At 51.4% G+C, this 19,105-nt stretch overlaps 1 protein-coding gene across 1 annotated transcript; it reads right to left on the minus strand.

Annotated features, from left to right (window-relative positions):
- Positions 1–1,120: 1,120 nt before the first annotated feature.
- Positions 1,121–13,110, minus strand: CCN5 (cellular communication network factor 5). The gene is made up of 4 exons (XM_054573394.1): positions 13,036–13,110; positions 8,414–8,630; positions 3,054–3,308; positions 1,121–1,351 (listed from the first exon to the last, which is right to left on the minus strand). The coding sequence occupies exons 1-4, from the start codon at positions 13,093–13,095 to the stop codon at positions 1,131–1,133; spliced, it is 753 nt and encodes a 250-aa protein (XP_054429369.1). The 5' UTR covers positions 13,096–13,110; the 3' UTR covers positions 1,121–1,130.
- Positions 13,111–19,105: the final 5,995 nt, after the last annotated feature.

The raw sequence follows: 19,105 nt of genomic DNA on the forward strand, positions 1-19,105 counted from the left end.
TTGATCCAAAGAAGCCATTCAATAAAGAGTACCTACTGTGTGATTCTACTGATGCGAAGTTCAAGAACAGACAATACTCATCTACGGTGATAGAAATCGGATCAGCGGTTGCCTCAGAGAGCAGAGGGGAGGAGTAGCAAGGGGCCAGAGGAAACTTTCAGGGAGGATGGTGATGCCTTACGCCTTGACTGAGGCAGGGGTTACATAAGTGTGTATATTATAAAGACTCGTTAAACCATACGCTTAAGACCTATGCGTTTGTGTGTTTTCTAATTTCCTAGCTGAACCCTAAAGAAAACACTGTTTTTATTTTTAAACAAACACAGTAGGTCACAGCGGAGGATATAAACTTAGAGGTAAGGTTTTTGGTTTTTTTTTTTTAACAATAAAACATGAGACTTGAAACAGAACTTCATACTTAGGTTGGTTTATTTCAGACCAAGTTCCCCAGTCCCCGAGGACTTTCTCCCCTACTTCTCTTGAGTCCAGGGTATTGCAAAGCACTGATCTATATAAAGTGTCTAGCTCAGTGCCTGGCACATCCCAGGGGCTGAAAAAAGGGTAGTTCTTACTAATACAAGTAGAGTTAATAGATCACTTCAAGGACTGTTTTCTGACTTTCTTCAAGACAGTGATTTCATCTGGCGATTTTCACAAAGCATGAGGCCCCTGAATTCTGCCCCGGTCGGGGAGGGCTGTCTCAGAGAGCGTAAGCCTGACACCCAACAGCATGCATAGGCACGTGTTCAGGGACATTTCGACGTCACCACAGGAAAGGATGCAAGTGAGTCTGAAGGTCCGTGCCCCTCTTCACCACAGCCCCAGAAAATAGGCAGTCCTGCCCAGTACCTGCCTGAGAAGAGAGGTGGCTGCCCATTCCCTGGAAAGCTAGTGCACATGCTTTTTTGATAAAGGCTGCGTGGAGGCTGGGAATGGACCAGAAGACCCTAGAAACCTGGCCAGCCTCCCCGGCTGGGAGTTAGAGGAAACGGGGCTAATGAATGCATCCCTGCTCTATCTTGGGGTCCAGACAGACCAGGCCACTTGTGACCATTCTTGTCCTCCAGGGCCCAGATGGGGGGCCCGGACTAGACAGGTGCCTGTAGCCACGCTTGCCTGCTGGGCCTGCTCTAAAAGGCGCTGTTCAGTAGGTTGCGGCCACTGGCAGGTGGGCAGGGCCCAAGCAGGCACAGGCGTCGCTGCGTCTCCAGTCGGCAGAAGCGGTTCTGGTTGGACACCCGGGTGGTCATGCCCAGCCCACAGGTGGTGGAGCAGGGACCCCAGGCCGTGCTCCATTCTGGGCAGGGGACCCCAGGAGGCGGGAGAGCGACAAAGCCAGAAGACTGGAGTCCTGGGAGGGGGTGGGGAGAAAGAAGGGTCAGCACTGGGAGGCCAGGACTTGGCAGCCAAGTCAGCCCATTGAGTTATGATGTGATTGATCTTGGTCAGGTTGCTTAACCTCTCTGCCCCTCAGTTTCTTCCTGTGTGCATGTCCTAATAGTTGATTATTAGGATTGAATAAAATAATGGCGGGGAAGTATGGTGCCAGGTACTTGTAAACGCCTCATAAATGATGCTGCTGACCAGGACCATCCCCCAGTGACTGGTGGGCTTCTCATTTTACAGGGAGGTTGTGGCCTGTGTGTCATGGGGCCGTGTGTTGGCCACAGGGATGCCGGTGGTTCCATGGCCAAGCCTGGAACGAAGCGGCGGGGTCACCGGGGTCACGATTTTCCTCCTCCCCAAGTTTCATTTTTCTCTGCTGATATTTTGGTGTCCTCCCTTCTGGTCCTTTATACGAGTGGTTCTCAGCCAGGGGCGATTTTGTCCTCCAGGGATCCCTTGGCAATGTCTGGAGACATTTTTGCTTTGTCGCAACTGGGGGAGGGGGCTACTGGGATCTAGGGAGTAGAGGCCAGGGATGCTGCTAAACACACTACAATGTACAGGATGGTCCCTCCACAGAGAATTACCCGCCCAAATGTCAGAAGCTCCGAGGCTGATAAACCCTGTGTCATAGGCACACATGTGCAGCACGTATGATGTATATATGAACATATACTTCCAGACACCCATAGGCAGACACATAATGGAGATAAAATTGCACGCACAGTGTGCTATCCTGCTTCTTATGCATCAGGCAAACTCGCGGCATTCGCCTGTGGACTTAAACAGGTGTGTCACTTTCCGTGTTTGGGATGAAAACAGCTCCCACCAACGCAGTGCTGTGTGCCGGGCACCGTCGTGATGGCTGTACTTGTATTTACTCATCCAGGCCTCGCCACAGCTCTCTGAGGTGGGCGCTCCTATTTCACAGGCGAAGGGCCTGAGGCACAGAGAAGTTAGGCGACCTTCTGAGAGTCGCACAGCTAGAAAATGGTAGGACTTGGCTTAGGCCCCGGGCTGACCTCCTGCTTCACCCGCCTGCTCTACGACCTCCCCTCTGGTGCCCTCCTTTTCGGAACTAACGCCTTCTTTCTAGATTACTTTTTTTAAAAAAAAATCACACTCATATAATAATATTTTTTAAAAACCCACAACATAACAACAACAAAGTCTAGGCCCATGACTCAGGCAACCACCTTGCTACGTTCAATTTGGAGTTCCTCTTTTGATAAGCCCAAATAATTGTATATTAATATTATGTATTATAGAATATTTATGTTCTATAAATATATTACTAATATGTATTTTACAAGTATAATAATATGTAGTATATTATATATACTATTCTATAATATAATATAGCAATATATAATAGTATACTTGGCTATGAAATGGGAGAATTTGGTTCAAAAATTCTAACCATTCCCTTCACGCTGCCACCAATTTTGGCTTTATCTGTGATTACAGTGACGTACTTCTACCACTGTTTCTTCTTCTGTCCGTTTTGAGGAGGCCTGTGACTCTTCTCCACTTTCCTACGCGCTCCTCAGACCCTGCCCCTCCCCCTCTGGTGTGTCCAGGGGTCCTGCTGCCTCAGAGGCCCCGCCCCCAGACGCCCCGCCCTCCCAACCGCCCCGCCCCCCAGCCTGGGCCAGCCCCGCACTCACCTTGGGCCAGCAAGGGCTGGGCTCCCAGCCCCCCTGTCTGGTCGCACACCCACTCAGGGCAGCACTTGCCCGGGACCTCAACCCTCCTGGGGTGGGGGCAGTCCCAGCTGGGCAGCCGGACGTCCTCGCTGCACAGTGGCACGCAGGTGAAGCCGCCGTCCTCACAGCGGCAGCGAACCCTGCAGTGCGGCTGGAAGGTCTCGCCGTCCCGGTACCGGCGACCGTTCACCTCACAGCTCCCGTCATCCTCGCCCCCTGCGGAGGAGAGAGCGGGCCTCCGTCGGTGACCCCCCAGCTTTCTAAGGGTGCGGCTGTGCCGGCCACAGGCGCCACGCGGCTCGTCGGCAGAGCGGCCCGTCGGGGAGCCGCGCCCTTAAAGCATCTGAGCTCTGCAAGGGGCTCCAGCCCCGCCAGCATCTCAGGCCCCACCGGCCTGCCCTGGCACCTGCGGGAAGGTGGCGTGGCCCACCGGGTCCTGGCACGGGGCCTGCGAGAAGCCTGCCCGGTCTGAGCCCCTACATTGGCTCTGGACCTTGGCCAAGCGATCTCACTTTTGAGACGCCTCAGTTTCCTCTCTTACAAAATGGGTTATAATGGTACTTATAGGGGTGGGCCGAAGTAGGTTGACAGTTGTGATATAAATAATACAATAATAAACCCTGTTTCGTGTACTCACAACTGTAAACATACTTTTGCCCCACCCTGCATTTCACAGGGTTGTGGTATACACTGAACAAAATGAGACCATGTGTAAAGGGCTTGCATGTAATGCATACAACATAAAGGAGACATTAGATCCTAGCTGCTCTGTTGTTATTAGTATAATTATGATAGATTAATAACAGGTAACTATGACATACACACGGAGAGTTCATGCTACCAACTTTCATGGTCGAGGCTTAACCTGCTGGCTGTGTGTCTTCAGGTAAGCTGCTTGACTTCTCTGAGTCACCAGAGCAATAGCAATGATGAGAACAGTAATCTCTACCTTCAGTCACAGGAGATAATTTGTACAGAGTATGTAGCACAATGCTAAGCATACAGTAGGTGCTCAGGAAACACTTGGAATGCAGCCCTCACGATATGGGCGTCATTACCACTTGCTCTGCTAGACATGAACTCCTTGAAGGCTGGGACTGAGGGTGCTCACCCTGGCACATCCGTGTCCTTTGAATGACTGCCTGTCACAGGCCCAGCGCAGAAGAGACATTGATAAATTAGCTCTGATTCCTTAAAATTCCAGAGATGTACAGTGTGGCCCTGCCATGTGCCAGCCTCTGTGCTCCTAGGCAGGGCTAAGCCACAGTCCTTGCCTGGAGAGATGTGGGCGCCAGTAGGGGAGACATATACGAAAGTTATCATCTCCACGATACAGTTGTCAAGGGAGGCTGCTGGGGAAGTACAAAGAAAGGAGCCATCAGGAGGGCTTCCTGGAGATGTGGGCGGCAGTGGGGCTGGGCCCCCAGGGAAGGACTCGCTGGCAAGCAGGTTGTCCCGAGTCTTCAAAGAAAAACCTCAAATAGGTCCATACACATGCAGGAATTTTTTTACCATGTAGGTGTGGGTTCAAACCCCCAGTTCCCCACTTGAAAGCTGAGGGACCTGGGGCAAGTTATTGTGCCGCTCGGAGCCGTGGTACCCTGCTCACAGGGCGGCTGGGAGGTTAAATTGGCTGGTGCACTTACAGCATTTTGCCCCAAGCCCAGGACATAGCAGATGCTCAATGAGCGGGAGTGGGCGATGTTCTTTCCTCTGAGCGGACAGGACCAGTGTCGGCTCGCTCTCCTTGCTTCTTCCAGGCCACGGCTCTTTGGCTTCAAGTCCCAACCTTGTAGCCTGGACCATGTGGCCACTGGTTTTTTAGAAACTGCAGGGGCAGTTGCGCCTCAGTCGCTATCCCCAACCTGGCTGAGCCCGGCCTCCCAGCCCTGGTGCCCCAGCCCTGGGCCCCTTGGTCACTGAGATGACCTGGTAAACAGAGAGGCTGTTTCGGAAAGTCAGCTGGAGGGGTGATAATTTTAGCAAGGTTTCCTGGCGCTTCTCCTGGGTCCTCCAGCTCAGAGCTGGCTGGGGCGGGGCGGGGAGGGGGTTGACACCCGGGCAGCCACTCCCCCGCCCTGGGGCACCCAGTCAGGGTCCCAAACAGCACGAGGCAACTACAGACTTGCTCACTCTCGGATCTCCCCGTCATCCATCCACGCGCACACACGCAGCTGCCCAAACCCCACAACGCCTTCTAACCCCTCTCCAGTGCCCCCTCATCCAGCACCTTCCCCTAAATAATTTCAGAGCACAGTTTTGTCTTCTGGTGATTTCTTCATCCTTCTTCCCCTCCGAGAGTCTCTTGCAGGAGAAGAAAGAACAGGAACATTTGGCTTTGTTTTGTTTTGTTTTGTTATTTGCCTTCACCTACTTGCATGCTGTGACCTTAGGCAGGTGATTTAACCTCTCTGAGCCCCAGTTTCCTCATCTGCAAAATAGGGAGAATAATAGGACCTACCCCATTACTAAGGCTAAAATGAAATCATGTGTGTAAAGGGCTTGCTCACAGTACATGCTCAACGGTGCCTGTTACTGCCCGAACTATTGTTATTATTCACTTACACACGCATTCATTCATTCAACAATTATTTATTGAGTGCCTACTATGCACCAGGCGCTGTTCTAGGCATCTGTGATACAGCAATGACTAAAACAGGTAAATTCCTGCCCTCATTGGAGATTTTGTTCTAGTGGAAATAAACACAATAAACATGTATGTGGAGTTTATGATATCGAATTAGTGCTGGAAAAAATAAAGGAGGGCAGGGCTAAGGAGTGGGGCAGGTGATTTTAAATGTGGTGATCAAGGAAGGCCTCATGGAGGAGGTGATATGTGAGCAAAGATGTGAAGGAGGGAACTGATCTGGGGCAAAGAACGCAGCACAGGGAATAGCCGGGGCAAAGGCCCGGAGGTGAGAAGGCACCTGGGGTCCTGAGGGCACAGCACGGAGGCCAGCGTGGCTGGAGCGGAGAACAGGAGACAGGGTGGGAGTAAGATAAGAAAGAGAACAGGATCAGGGCCCTGTGGGGCCTGGTCAGTCACCGAGAGGACTCTGCCTTTTATTCTGAGGGAGTGAGAAGCTGAAAGTCGGAGGCTTTCAGGCAGAGCAGGGACGTGATCTGACTTGTATTAAAAGGGGCCTTTGGGTTACCGTGTGGGAACAGAAGCAGGGAGAGTTATGGGCCTGCTGCCGAATCCAGACGAGTGATGATGGGGCTCAGACCAGGGTGGTAGCAATGAAGGGACTGAGAATTGTCAGGTTCTGGAAATCTTGTGAAGAATTTGCTGGTGGATAGTGTGTGGGATGTAAAAAATGGAGAGCTGTCAAGAAGGACTCCAAGGTTTTGAACCGGAGCCAGGGGAAGCTGAGCTGGGGAAGCTGCGTGATTGGGGTGCGGGAGGTCAGAGAGGTGGCGTTTCCCCCAGAGCCAAGACCTAGTTCGGCCCCTGGGAGGTCTTAGCTGGCTCTGGCCCACCTGTGGGGTTCACCCACTCCCGGCCTCTAAGTTCAGTTCAAGTCATTGAACATTCATGAGCAGCCACCCTGTTGCCTGGCCAGGGCTGCGAGTTGCAAGAAGGACCAAGGAACAAGGAACAAGGACCAAGTAAATCCTTGGCTTCCAAGGGTTTGAGTCTGAATGGATATGGGATTTTAAAAGCTCCTTAACAAAGTTCTTGGCAATGGCATTCATTAGGGACCAAGCATAGTGTCAGGAGGAAGAGCAATGGAAACGAAGATTATGGAGCCAGCTTCCTGAGTTCAAATCCCAGCTCAGCTACTTATGAGCTGTGTGACTTTTTGCAAGTAGCTTAACCTTCTCTGTGCCTCCTTTTTCCATTTATAAAATAAGGATACATCAGTACCTACCTCATAGGGTTGTTGTGAGATTAAAAGAGGTAATATTTGTGAAACCCTTAGCACCTGGCACACAATAAATGCTAAGCCATGTCAATAAATACACTCTGCCAAGTGCTTTACATGCACCATGGCTAATCTAAATATCAGCCTTATAAGCTAAGTGTTACTTTCCTCCTTTCTTTTTTTTTTTTTTTGGCACATTTTTATTAGCAATCAGCTATGATTTTATTTAACAAATCATCCCTCATTATTATACTTCTCTAATTAAATGAAGTATTTAACAAGGATTTGCTAAGAGTAGCTTCCTGTCTCGAAGTTTTGTTTTTCTTGTTAACAGAGTTTTTCCTATAGATCGACTCATTGTCCATGATTCATGGGCCCCTCTCTCTCGTTCTTATTTTTATAAAAGTGTGACATGCATATAGATGGAAGAGGTTACTTGCTCTACAAGGTTTATTATTATTATTATTATTAAGAGAGAGAGAGAGGAGAAGAAGAGGAAGAAGAAAGGAAGGGAGGGAAGGAGGATATCTTACTTCTTTCTATTTCTCTAAAGCAGTGGTTCTCAATTGGAGGTGACTTTCTCCCCAGGGGACATTCAGCAATGTCTGAAGACAGATTGTCATAACTTGGGGGTGAGGATGCCACTGGCATCTAGTGGATAGAGACCAGAGACACTCCTAAATGTCCTACCAAGCACAAGACAGTCCCCACAGCCAGAATTATCTGGTCCGACATGTCCCCAGAGCAAAGCTGGGAACCGGATCTAAAGCATTGGTACCCCGAGGCCCAGAAGAGCAGAGGAAGGTGAAGAGGCTCAGGCTCAATGGTAAATGCAAACTCTGAATCCAGGCTGTGGGCTCCCTATTCAGGAGGAAGACAGACTGAAAGTTGCCTTAGAGCCTGTTGGGCCAGGTCCCAAGCCGTATGATATTAAACATGTCAGTTAGTATCTATGAGCCTCAGTTTCCTTATCTATAAAATGAGTCTGAAAGTGCTTACCTTATAGGGTTACTGTGAGGATTGTGTGATTTGTGTAGCAAGTGCTTAACACAGTGCCTGACATCTATTATACCTATAAGGGGTTGCACTTTTATTTTTCCAAAAGTATTGTGAAGGCCTCGCAGAGGGGATGATGACTTCTGGTTAGAAGAACATGGGAGGGCTTCTCGGGGGGGAGGGGTTTGGGTTTGGCTTTGCAAGCTGGCTACGATTTGGGCACATAAAAATGGGGGAAGGCTATGCAGGCGGTGGCATGGTCATAGTAAGCACCAGCGGGGAGAAGCAGGGAGTGGGCCTCGGGAACTTTGGGTTGCCAGCTTGGCTGAAATGGATGATGTACCTGAAGTGAGGCTAAAAGGCAGGGAGAGAAGGGCTTCCCTTTGACTGAGGACGCTCTGGCCTTGACCACCCCTCCCCTCCAACCGCACCCTCCATCAGTCCCGCAAACCTGCTTACAGAGGCACACGGCCCCCCGGCCACCAGGGCCCGCCCCGAGCCGGCAGACCAGGCCCTGGCTGGGGTCACAGACGTGGAGGTGGTCGCAGGGCTCCCCGAGCCGCCGTGCACATACCCGGCAGCAGCTGCAGCTGTCCAGCACCAGGGGCACCCCCCGCGGGCACTGCGGTGGCGGCCAGGGGCAGGCACATGGCGTTGGGCACAGCTGGGCACACACCTGCAGAGAGAGAGGTCTCACTGAGCCATGGTCATTCAAGGTGGGCAGTGACACCCTCCCGGTTGGCCACCTCTCTGACAGGCTGGACTGCGTGGGGTCCACACCTTGGCCCCAGAATCACGCAGACCTGGCCTTGAGCCCTGGCAGTCCCGTGGTATGCAGTGTGGTCGTGAGCACAGACTCAGACTAGAGTTCCAGTCCTAACTCTGCTCCTTATCAGCTGAGTGGTCTTGGGCAAGTTACTTAAGCTCTCCGAGCCTCAATATCCTCAATTGTAAAAAGGGGGCAATAATAGCATGCCCCTCAGAGGATCGCTTTGGGCAAAACATAAAATGAGGCTGGCGTACAGCAGACGCTCATGCATGTAGCTATGGTCATCGTCAGTGTGAGTTACAATGAAGGGCTTAGGCCCTGCCCTCCAGGAACTTACAGAAGGCAAAAGCAGCAAAACGAAGGATTAAAACCACAAGGTCCTATACATTTTTCAGCAGGTGGATGGTAGGCACTTATCTTGGGGGCTGAATAAATCAAACAGTACTATGAAGGTTTTTGATCTTTAGAACAATCCAGACTATGTTGCTGGACAAACATTGAATGAACCAGGAAACCTGGTAAAAATGCTGACCCCTAGGCCACCTCTAGGATTTGCCACATCAGAGCTCCCACAGGCGGGGCCTGGGAATCTGACTTTTTAACAGGCTGTCAGGGGCCTGTGGTGCACAGCCAGGATTTGGTTTCTCTGCTGCAGTCTAACCCTCCCCCCTGCCATGTAGAGATGGGGCACCTGAGTGTCAGAGAAGGGAAGGGACTTGTCAAAAGTCACAGAGTGTCAGTGGCAGGGCTGGGCGCCGGCTTCTGCACTGAGGACCCAGGGTCCAGGGTGGGGAGTTGACTTTTCCTATAATAGGGGGAAGTCTGAGCCAGCGACCCATCCCTGGGGGCCGGGTCAAGGTGTCAATCAGCTTGTGTCCTGACTCCCCTCCCCACTCAGGACACAGAAACAACTAAACCAGAAGCCAGATGCTATGGGTTCCCTGTGTGCCCAGTTGAAGGTGGGGACCAAGAGGTAGGCACGGTTCAAGGTAGTCTCAGTGACCCCATCCAAAGAGGGCCAGTTTTTAGCAGAATCCTTGGGGACCTGGGGGTTTTATCCAGCAGATAGACTTGCAGTTTAGCAAGATGAAATCAATGCTTTCATATCCCATGAGCAGCCACAAAGCAGGCAATGACCCATATCCCCCCATTCCCACTTTGTCCTATCCCTAAGACCCCGCAAGTCTGCAAACATGCTTTCAGTGGCTTGCAGTTCCCACCCTGGCCACAAGGGGGTGCCCCAAATAGGCCAATCAGCTTCTGGTGGGGGTCTCAGCGCAGGAGGGGCTCCCAGAGCTCCCGTCTAAAATGGCACTGGTAACGGTTGCAGGTGTGCAGCCGTGTGCCTGGGGCCTTACGAGGGAGCGAGTTCCAGCCTTTGCAGGAATTTCAGGCAGGGGACTGGGTGGTCCTGAAGAGATTCAAGACAAGATGGCCTCGCCTAACCTCACCCCTCAAGTGTGGTCTGGACAGAGAGCAGCAACATGATCAGGAACTTATTAGATATGCAGTCTCTAGGGCCCTTCTTTATGAATCAAAATCTGCATTTTAATAACTCCATAGGTGATTCACAAGAAATTGATCCGTGAGGCAATTGGCTGGCTGGCATTTGGGGTTCCCTGACAAATCAGAGGCTCGGCTTCCTTGGTTAGTGGGCAGCGGGGAACTCTGCTCAGAAGGGGCCCTTGGGTCCCCCCACCTGAGAGCAGGGGGCCAGGACATAGGCCTTCTGCTGTGCACCTGGCTTCCCACTTTGGCCTCTTTCAACCTGGCAAGCTTGGCAGGGGCTGGGCTACAAGTCCTGATACCCAGGAGAAGCTACTAATGACACTGATGATCGCGGCTAGTGTCCCCCAGGGGCATACCACGTGCTGAGCCTGTTCCTGTGCTGTCTAATTTAAGTTCCCAGTGTGGGGCCCATTTTAGAGATGAGGAAACTGAAATTCAAAGCAAGGTAGCGACATCCCCAGTAAGAGGTAGAGCTGGGGTTGGAATCCAAGTTCCTGGGAATCCAAAGCCCTGGCTCTTAATTGCCATGCCCACCTCTTGTCCCCCGGGGGCTCTGATGCCAGCTTAGCCGCTGCCTCAGTTTACCCACTTGTTCAAGAGGAATAATGACAAGTCGGAGAGGATGCTTCAGCATCCCCAAGGAGAAACATGCCCTCTCTGGCCTCCCTCTACCTCTACACCCATCCCAATGACCTCATTCCTCTGTCCAAGCTGCCCCATCACCCTTGGTTCCCCTGGACCCGTGCTGTGGTCACTAGGGGGCAGGGCTCTGCGGTAAGAGCCCTGGGCATGGAATCTTCTGGGCAGAAGCTGAAACCTGAGCTCTACCACTGGCCTGCTGTGTGACTTTGAGCACTTCTCTTAACTGCTCTGCAGGAAGGGAGCTGTTTCCTCCTCAGTAAAAAGGGGTGGACTATACCCTGAGAACACCAAAACGCCAATACAAAAGAACCTATGCACCCCAATGTTCATAGCAGCACAATTTACAACAGCCAAGTGTTGGAAGCAACCTAAATGCCCATTAGTAGATGATTGGATCAAAAAATTATGGTACATATACACAATGGAATACTACGCGGCAGAAAGAAAAAAAGAAGTACTATACTTTGCGACAGCATGGGCGGAACTGGAGAGCATCATGCTAAGCGAAATAAGCCAGGGGGCGAAAGACAAATACCATATGATCTCACCTATAAGCGGAACCTAACCAACAATGCAAAGATGCAAGGAAAATATGACCAGCAACACTGAAAGGAAAAGAAATCAACAGAGACAAGAGGGAAGTGGGGGGCAGGGAAAGGGAAGGGAAGGGGAAAGTCAAGGAACATAGAGCAAGGACTCATGGACAAAACCAAAGGGGAAGAGCTGAGGGAGGGAAGGAGGGAGGGGGCAAGGGAAAGAGGTGGGGGGGAGGCAGAGACAAATGTATTTAAAAAGTAAATAAATTAAAAAAAAAAAAAAAGGGGTGGAGACCACCTGTGTAGGATGAAGCGCAGCCACGGCCAGCTCTCGGCCAGCGTGACTGCTTGTTTCCAGGTCTGCCCAACCTCTGTCCATAGCCCCGAGCCCAGGAGCCCGCCTGCCTGCAGGAGAGACATGGCATTGTCTCTCTGAGAGAGGGGCGGCTTCCCTCGTTTGCCATGACAAAGCCCCTGAGTTCTGAGTAGGGGGCTGCATGACTCCCGGGAGCCCGGCAGGGGCACACAGCAAGTCGGGATGGCTTCACTTTGGTCTTCTACTAAATCCTGGGCCCCAAACCCACGCTCCCTGCTGCAGCTACCCCAGCCGCCCCCGTTGGCGGAACAAACAGCAGGACGGGCGTGCCGGCAGAGTCCTCAGCCTTCCCCACACCGCTGCCTGGGACCTGCGGGGAAAATCTCCTGCCCAAGCTCCTCAAAGGAGCAAGGAAATACGGTGAGATCATGGCTTGGGGTGGGGCCCATCCCCGCAGGACTGGGGGTGACAGGGCCCAGCGACTGCAGCCGTGGTCCGGGTTGGGGGTGAAGAGGCACGAAAGGAAGCCCCCGGCCCCCTCCGCCCACACCCAGGCCTCTCCTGCGCTCTACTCCTCCATGGCTCCGACGTTTCTTTGCTGTGTGGCTTTGGGCAACAACGCGTAACCCTCTCTGAGCCTTGCTTGACTGGAAATGAGCTGATAATTCCTGACAGCGTTGTGGGGCATGTTAGACAAAGCAGATGTCCCGTAAGCCCTTTGACAAATATCCCGTAAGGGAGGGCCATTATTCCATGGAGGTGTCTCCCTGTCCCCTCTAGCCAGCATCAGCAGGTCACTTACTGCCTGAGGACCTAAAAGCATTAATGCCCTTGCAGTATGAACTTTCCAGTGAATGGGACTCCAACATCCATTCAAATCCTGGCTCGTTAGGCAAAGCAGCCCATGTCTTGAGTCTCATTTGTAAAGAGGACATGCACTTCTGCTTTGTGGAAGGGCTGTGGGGGTGGGTAAGAATCATCAAATCCTCTTTTGAACTTTCGCCATGTGCCAGGTCCTCTGCTAAGCGCTTTAGATGAATTATCAAAATGATCCTCGCAAAGACTTCATGAACGGTGCCCGTTCAACCAAAGGAGCAGCCGAGGCTCAGAGAGGAAAAGGAACTTGCTTGAGGTCACACAGCAGAGCTGGTCAGAGGCAGCTGTCTGGGCACCAGGGAGGGAGACCTGGCTGTGCCCGGCACGGGGGTCCTGCAGGGGTCCGTCCAGGGGTCCCTGGCAGTGACTTCACACCTCCCCCACCACACCGAGGAAGCCGGCAGTATGTTTTGGGGCCGCGGGGCCCCCTTACCTTTGAGAGGAGGCAGAGGAAGGAGAAGGCCAGGAGGTGGCTCTGAGGTGTGTCTCTCATGTTACCGTGTCCTCCACGGAGTCAACTTTGAGCCTGGGAGGCAGGACCTATAAGTCTTTATGTTCTGCAGGCTGTGAGGTCACTCCCAGGCACCCGTGCGCGCGCGCACACACACACGCACACACACTGGTCTTTGCATTCCTTGCTCCTCTCCCCATCCTCGGCCTCCCACCATTTACCTGAAGGTGAGACTATGGAGGCCACCAAGGGAGTGCCCGCCAGGGGTGTGTGTGTGTGTGTGTGTGAGAAACCCAGAGCCAGTGGCAGCACCAAGAGCCTGGGACAGGCTGGCAGGGGCCTCCTAGCTCCTCCCAGCACGAGGGGCCTTCCCAAGCCTTGGACGTAGCTGCTGCAGCCCTGCCCGACCCCCTGCCCGACGCTGGGGGGCTGTGGATCCAGGAAGTGCTGGGAAGACACCCCCTAGCAGAGCTGACCCGAGTCCTCCCAAGCCCCGTGGCCCGGGCTCTGGGCAGCTTCTGAGGGCCTGCGGTTTCTGGCAGGAGGATTGGCAGCCTCCCAGAGGCGGGTGTGACCCAAAGCAAAACTTCCCTGGCGGCCTGTTTGCTTTTGGCAACGAGGGGCCTCCCCAGGGCGGCTTTCCGGCCTCTGGCAGGCGGCCGTGGTGGAGAAGCCCATGCAGGCTGGACCTGTTGCGTGCCGGCGCTTGCTGGGCACCGCGAGGTGATCTGGAAGAACGATGTCCATTTCGTGTAGTTCGGCCATCTCTGAGGGCCGGCCTGCAGGGACTGGATACGGAATACAGACTTTGGGTCAAAGCCCAGGGTGGGAGGTAACAGTGAGAAAACAGGTGGAATTTCTGGGCACACCAAGAAGGGGTCCCTGTTGAGACAGAGGGTGAGGGACGGCTTTCTGAAGGAGGTGCCTTTTCAGAGAGCCAAGGAAAGCTGGGATCAGAGAGGACAGAAAGTTCCAGGTGGGGGGAACAGCGTGTACATACACCTGGAGGTGGGAGAGAGCATGATATAACAGCATTGCCTATTCTAGGAGCCGAAGGTGTCCGGGGGGTCACTGGAGCCGACTGCAAGGAGGGGTGTTGTGTTGCACTTTGGGAATAAGAGACCCAAATTCAAGCCACCAGTATTTTGGGGTCATCTACAACATTCCAGCCAATGAGGGGTAGGGGATGTAAAGACGTGAGCTTTGACTGTAGACTTCGGCAAAGATAGTAGAGGTGATGTCAAAGGGTGGCCGGGGAAGCCTTTGGCCCCCAGGATCTCCACCAGTACCTCAAACCTCAAAGGGATGGAGCCGGACAACAGAGGGTTCCAGAGGGGGCAGCTGATGAGGAGGAAGAGTGCCGGATATAGACGTCGGACTGAGGGATTTTTCAGCAGGGGCGGGTGACACCCTGCTGGTTGCAATCTTAGCGGAAGAAGAAGATAGGGATGAAGGATGTCAACCAATGGTGCTTGGTGCCACCTCAATGCCAATAAAAATCCTCAATTTGGGATACAGTGAAGAAAGAGACTCTGTTCAGTGCAAAACAGCTCCACTGTGCTACAGCTCAGCTGTAGAACAGCTTGATTGCGATCCAGCATGGCTGTGGCAACAGCAAGGCTGTGAAGTGCCCCTGAGACCAAGTGGCCCCAGGGCCAGGCCCCTCTCCTGCTAGAGCTCAGCCAGGGACACGCAGCCTTCAGTCTTTGGTGGAAAGAAAAAGTACACTCTCCGAACCAGAGGGCTTATCTAGACAGGAGCCCCTATCCCTGGTTCCAGATTGGTTTGTACTCATGCAAATAAGGACTCCAAATCCTCACAGTTTGATTGGTCCAAAAGGCACTGCCCTGATTGGTCAGAATAGAGCTGCTCTGATTGGCTGGAGCTGTGCAGCTCCGATTGGATGGAGAAAGCTTCAGTCTCAGTGGTTGAAATAGGATTCCTGGAACTCCTTTATAGGGGCTGGCTCAGGTGGCAGAATCGCAGGGCAGGCAGGCAGGCAATTCAGCTCAGTCGGGTTGTCCAGAGCAGGCTTCTCCATGAAGTGCAGTTTGCGTGAGAGGCCCCTGTGCAGAAATGGCTGCTAGGCTCTGTTTCTATAAAAGATTGAGCCCATCCCTGACTGGTGTGGCTCAATGGATTGAATGCCAGCCTGCAAACCAAAGGGTCTCTGGTTCGATTCCCAGTCAGGGCACATGCCTGGCTTGCAGGCCAGGTCCGCAGTTGGGGACACGTGAGAGGCAACCACACATTGATGTTCCTCTCCCCCTCTTTCTCCCTCGCTTCCCCTTTCTCTAAAAATAAATAAATAAATCTTTTTAAAAAATTGAGCCCAGTTAGTCACTAGGAACTCTTCTTAATAGGTGTCTTTTTATTTTATTTTTTCTTCTCAGAGTTCACAAGGATGAAGATGAAATGGCTGGAGAAGTGTCTGGGCATAAGGGTGGAGTGTCCACAAACCTGGAGGGAAGGGGAGATACTTGACTGATTGACCGATTAACAGTTGATAGATAAATTCTTATATTTTAGTCAGAGGCATGCCTAGGGTATTTTATACCCAGACAGGATCATTTTTGAACATCCCCCTTCTTTATACAACAAAGTTATTTTCAGTAATAATCGTGAGATGAAACAAACATACGCCTATTTCATGTGGGAACTAAAATCTGCGCGTTCCAAACACAATCATTATCCTTCATGGTTCACACTTTCTCACTGTTTTAAATTTGAAACACCAATCAGAATGCCAAGTAGACACGTAGAATGACAGGACTGAAAATTCTGTACCTTTGTCCTCATTCTCACTTACGGCCATTGTTGCTTTGGCGCTACTCGAGATGTAGAAATACGTACGTAGCACCTTGGGGCTGGAGACAGGTGGAAGGAAGCACAGTGAATCCCAGACCGTTAGGAACTTTCTTGATGAATGTGTGTCCTTCAGTTCACGTGCGCTGGGGGCGATTGCGGTCCTAGGGGTTCTCCAAGTTAACTTCCGTGTAGGAAATGTTTATTAGAGGACAATTAGAATGTGCTGATTCAAAGCTTAGCTATATATTAATAAAATTCAACAGTTATAACTTAGACCCCCCCAAAGAGATATTTTCTGGACAGAATACTTCATGACTGATATTACTTAGATTTGCCAGTGTACAGTGGTAACAGAAAGTAGACTAGCTGAACCTCGATTTTATTTTTTCTTTAAATTTTCCATAGACAATGTGCTCCACGGAAAGACTACTCCCATATTCTGTCCTTGTATGGCCACTGGTTTTATTTTCATTATTTTTTTTATCCTTACCTGAGGACATTTTTCTTTTCATTGTTTTTGTTTTTTTGAGAGAGAGGAAGGGAGAGACTGAAACATCAATGTGAGAGAGAAACATTGATTGATTGCCTCTCATACACCTGGACCTAGAATCGTACATGCCTAGACCAGACCTCAAACCCACCAGGACCAGGGATTGAACACAAAAACTAGGCATGTGCCCTTAACTGATAATTGGACCTGTAACCTTTTGGTTACAGGACAATGTTCCAACCAAATGACCCACACTGGCCAACGCCACTGGTTTTAATGATAATGAAAATTATTATGTATTGAGCACTCATTGGGAGCCAGCTCTGTGCCAGGTACTTTTTATTAAAAAGCGACACCTCACAGTCGACACCTCAATAAGAAAATTAAAGTTCAGAGAGGTTAAGTAACTTATCTAACATCACACAGCTAGAGAACAGCCAGATTTTTCATACAAGTCCCTATGACTCCAAACTTACGTTGTGGTTTTTGCTGTTGTCATTTATTTTGCTACTGCTTATAGAACTCACTGCAGAATCTAATTTTTAAATTGAGGGTGTGTGTGCGTGTGCGCGCATGCGCATGCTTAAAGTGCATTCGTATTAAATGCATAGCTCAACAACCTTTTACATATGTAGACACCCATGTAACCACCACCCAGATCAAGGTACGCTTCCAGAAGTTTCCAGAAACTTCTAAGACTGTACTACAACTGTACTTCTGCCCCCCACATACTCACTCTTCTGACTTCTGTCACTGTTGATTGCTATTGATTAGATTTTCCTGGGAGGAACAGTTTTGAAGCACTTCTCTCTCTGAGGCAAGAGAAGAGCCAGGAGAGAAAGGGGGTTTGAGGAAGAGGAGGAGGAGAGAGGCACGTTGATCAGTAACATCAACAGCATCCGCAACAGGAGACGCTCCTCCCACAGTGAGTTGGAGAGGAGGGCCGGCTGCCCGGGGAAGTGACAGGAGGTGAGTGGAAGTCTGCCTGGAGGAGACTCTCTGTGTCAGAGCATGGCTTTTGCTTGGAATTTGTTCCCTCTAGTAACAGAGGATGCGCGGTGGGGACAGTGGGAAGCCCTGCGGCCTGGCCAGCTTAGGAAGCACGCGGCTGGCACCAGGGCGTCTGGCAATGAATGTGTGAGTGATGAACCTTCCAAACACAGTTTGAAGTGTCAAAGGACTGCGGCAGGAACCGCCACTTTGCTGACTGCTTACGGGTGGCTCAGGCCCCCAAACAACCAAGTTTGGCACCAGAGCGATGTGGTAGTCCAGGGAGCTCATAAATCTTTTGGCTGCGGCTGCAGTCCCCCAAACACGACCCCAGAATGAGCATGGCTTCCCTTTGAGGTGCTGGAAACAAATTCGGGCTCGTAAGTCAAAAGGTCCAGGCTTCAAACCCTGGCTTCCCCGCGGAGAGATAAAAGCCAGGAGGGGGAAAAGGGGTGTCTGGGAGGTGCATGTCAAGAGCTCTCACTCTCAGGGGCCGACATTGCACCTGCACGACCCTCGGAGTGGGGGCCTCCTGAAGAGGGAGGAGCCCAGGGCACAGGATGACTTCTTGGTAGGAAGTCAATAAATGCTGGTTGAGTGGCTAAATGACAATTTCCTATTCCAATGTATTTATTGGGATACATTAGGCTATGTAGAGTCACAAAGAAACCCCTGAATCTCAGTGACTTAAGACAACGAAAGGTTTCCTTTTGCTCACGAATGGTCCAGTGAAGTTGGGCAGGTCTTCTTCCCCGCCCTCCAGCTCTTCCCTACTCAGACGTCTGCTCCGAGGCATGTGCATCACCTCATTGCTTTTTGGGAATGAAGAATCTCAGGCCCCACCCCAGAGTCAGAGTCTGCATTTTAATAGGACCCCCAAGTGATTTGCATGCACATTATAGTTTGTGAATCACTGGTCTTGACTGGGGGTCTTCATGGTCATCTTGGAGAAGAGGGGGTGCTTCAGACCGGAAATGATGCTCATTGCTTAGGCTCATATTTCATTGGCCAGAACTAGTCACATGTCCCCAACTTAACCACAAAGGGGGCTGGGAAATGTGACTTTTCTGTGGGTGCCCAGAAGAGGAACCAGAGTGAGGAACATGTGACGTATCCTTTGCCACAAGTTTCTTGGGATCTGAGCCACATACTTTGGCTTCTCTGGCTCTCAGTTCCCTGTCTTGTTTTCTTTTGAGGTGGCCTACATGCTCTTTCAGACCCAGGCCAGGCCTGACACTTGAGGATCTAAGAAATGCATCTGAAAAACGAAACACGTCTCAATCAGACCATAGCATTTAAAAGCCATAAAGAAATAGAAGAAGTTGAAATGGAAGTTGAAGGTTTCAGCCATTCAGTTTATCTTGTTCCTTGCACATCCGCATCATGCCAAGCCCTGTGCTAGGTGCAGAAGAGGTCAGGGAAATAAGATGCCCGACACCAGAGAGCTCACAGTGGTGACATTAGGTGGCCAGGACAGAGAAACCCAAAACAGACTCAGACCCATGCAGGGCTAGGAGTGAGCAGGGGTGGCTGGACATACCACCGAGAGGGGGACACCTGTACCGTGGTAGGAGCAAGAATCATTCAGATGAAAATCCCAACTCTGCCACTTACTTGCTTCATAGCTAGGTGTAAGTTTCCTCACCTCTCTGGGCCTCAGTTTCCTCTTTTGGAAGTTGGGCTCTGTGGCAGAGCCTGATGGATGCCCAACCCTGTCTTCTTCTACCCCTCCTTCCTCCATAGCTGAACCCTGATTTTGTTTGG

Source organism: Pteronotus mesoamericanus, unplaced genomic scaffold (assembly GCF_021234165.1).
Source record: "Pteronotus mesoamericanus isolate MK-2021 breed Mesoamerican mustached bat unplaced genomic scaffold, CSHL_Meso_final contig_25, whole genome shotgun sequence".
Lineage (NCBI taxonomy): Eukaryota > Metazoa > Chordata > Mammalia > Chiroptera > Mormoopidae > Pteronotus > Pteronotus mesoamericanus.

Excerpts from the sequence above, each read along its gene's own strand:
- CCN5 (XM_054573394.1), bottom strand. The coding sequence starts at position 13,095 with ATGAGAGACACACCTCAGAGCCACCTCCTGGCCTTCTCCTTCCTCTGC. Across the intron at positions 3,309-8,413 it reads CCGGGGGGCCGTGTGCCTCT|GGGGCGAGGATGACGGGAGC; the intron begins GTAAGCAGGTTT and ends TCTCCTCCGCAG. Across the intron at positions 1,352-3,053 it reads CCAGCCCTTGCTGGCCCAAG|GACTCCAGTCTTCTGGCTTT; the intron begins GTGAGTGCGGGG and ends ACCCCCTCCCAG.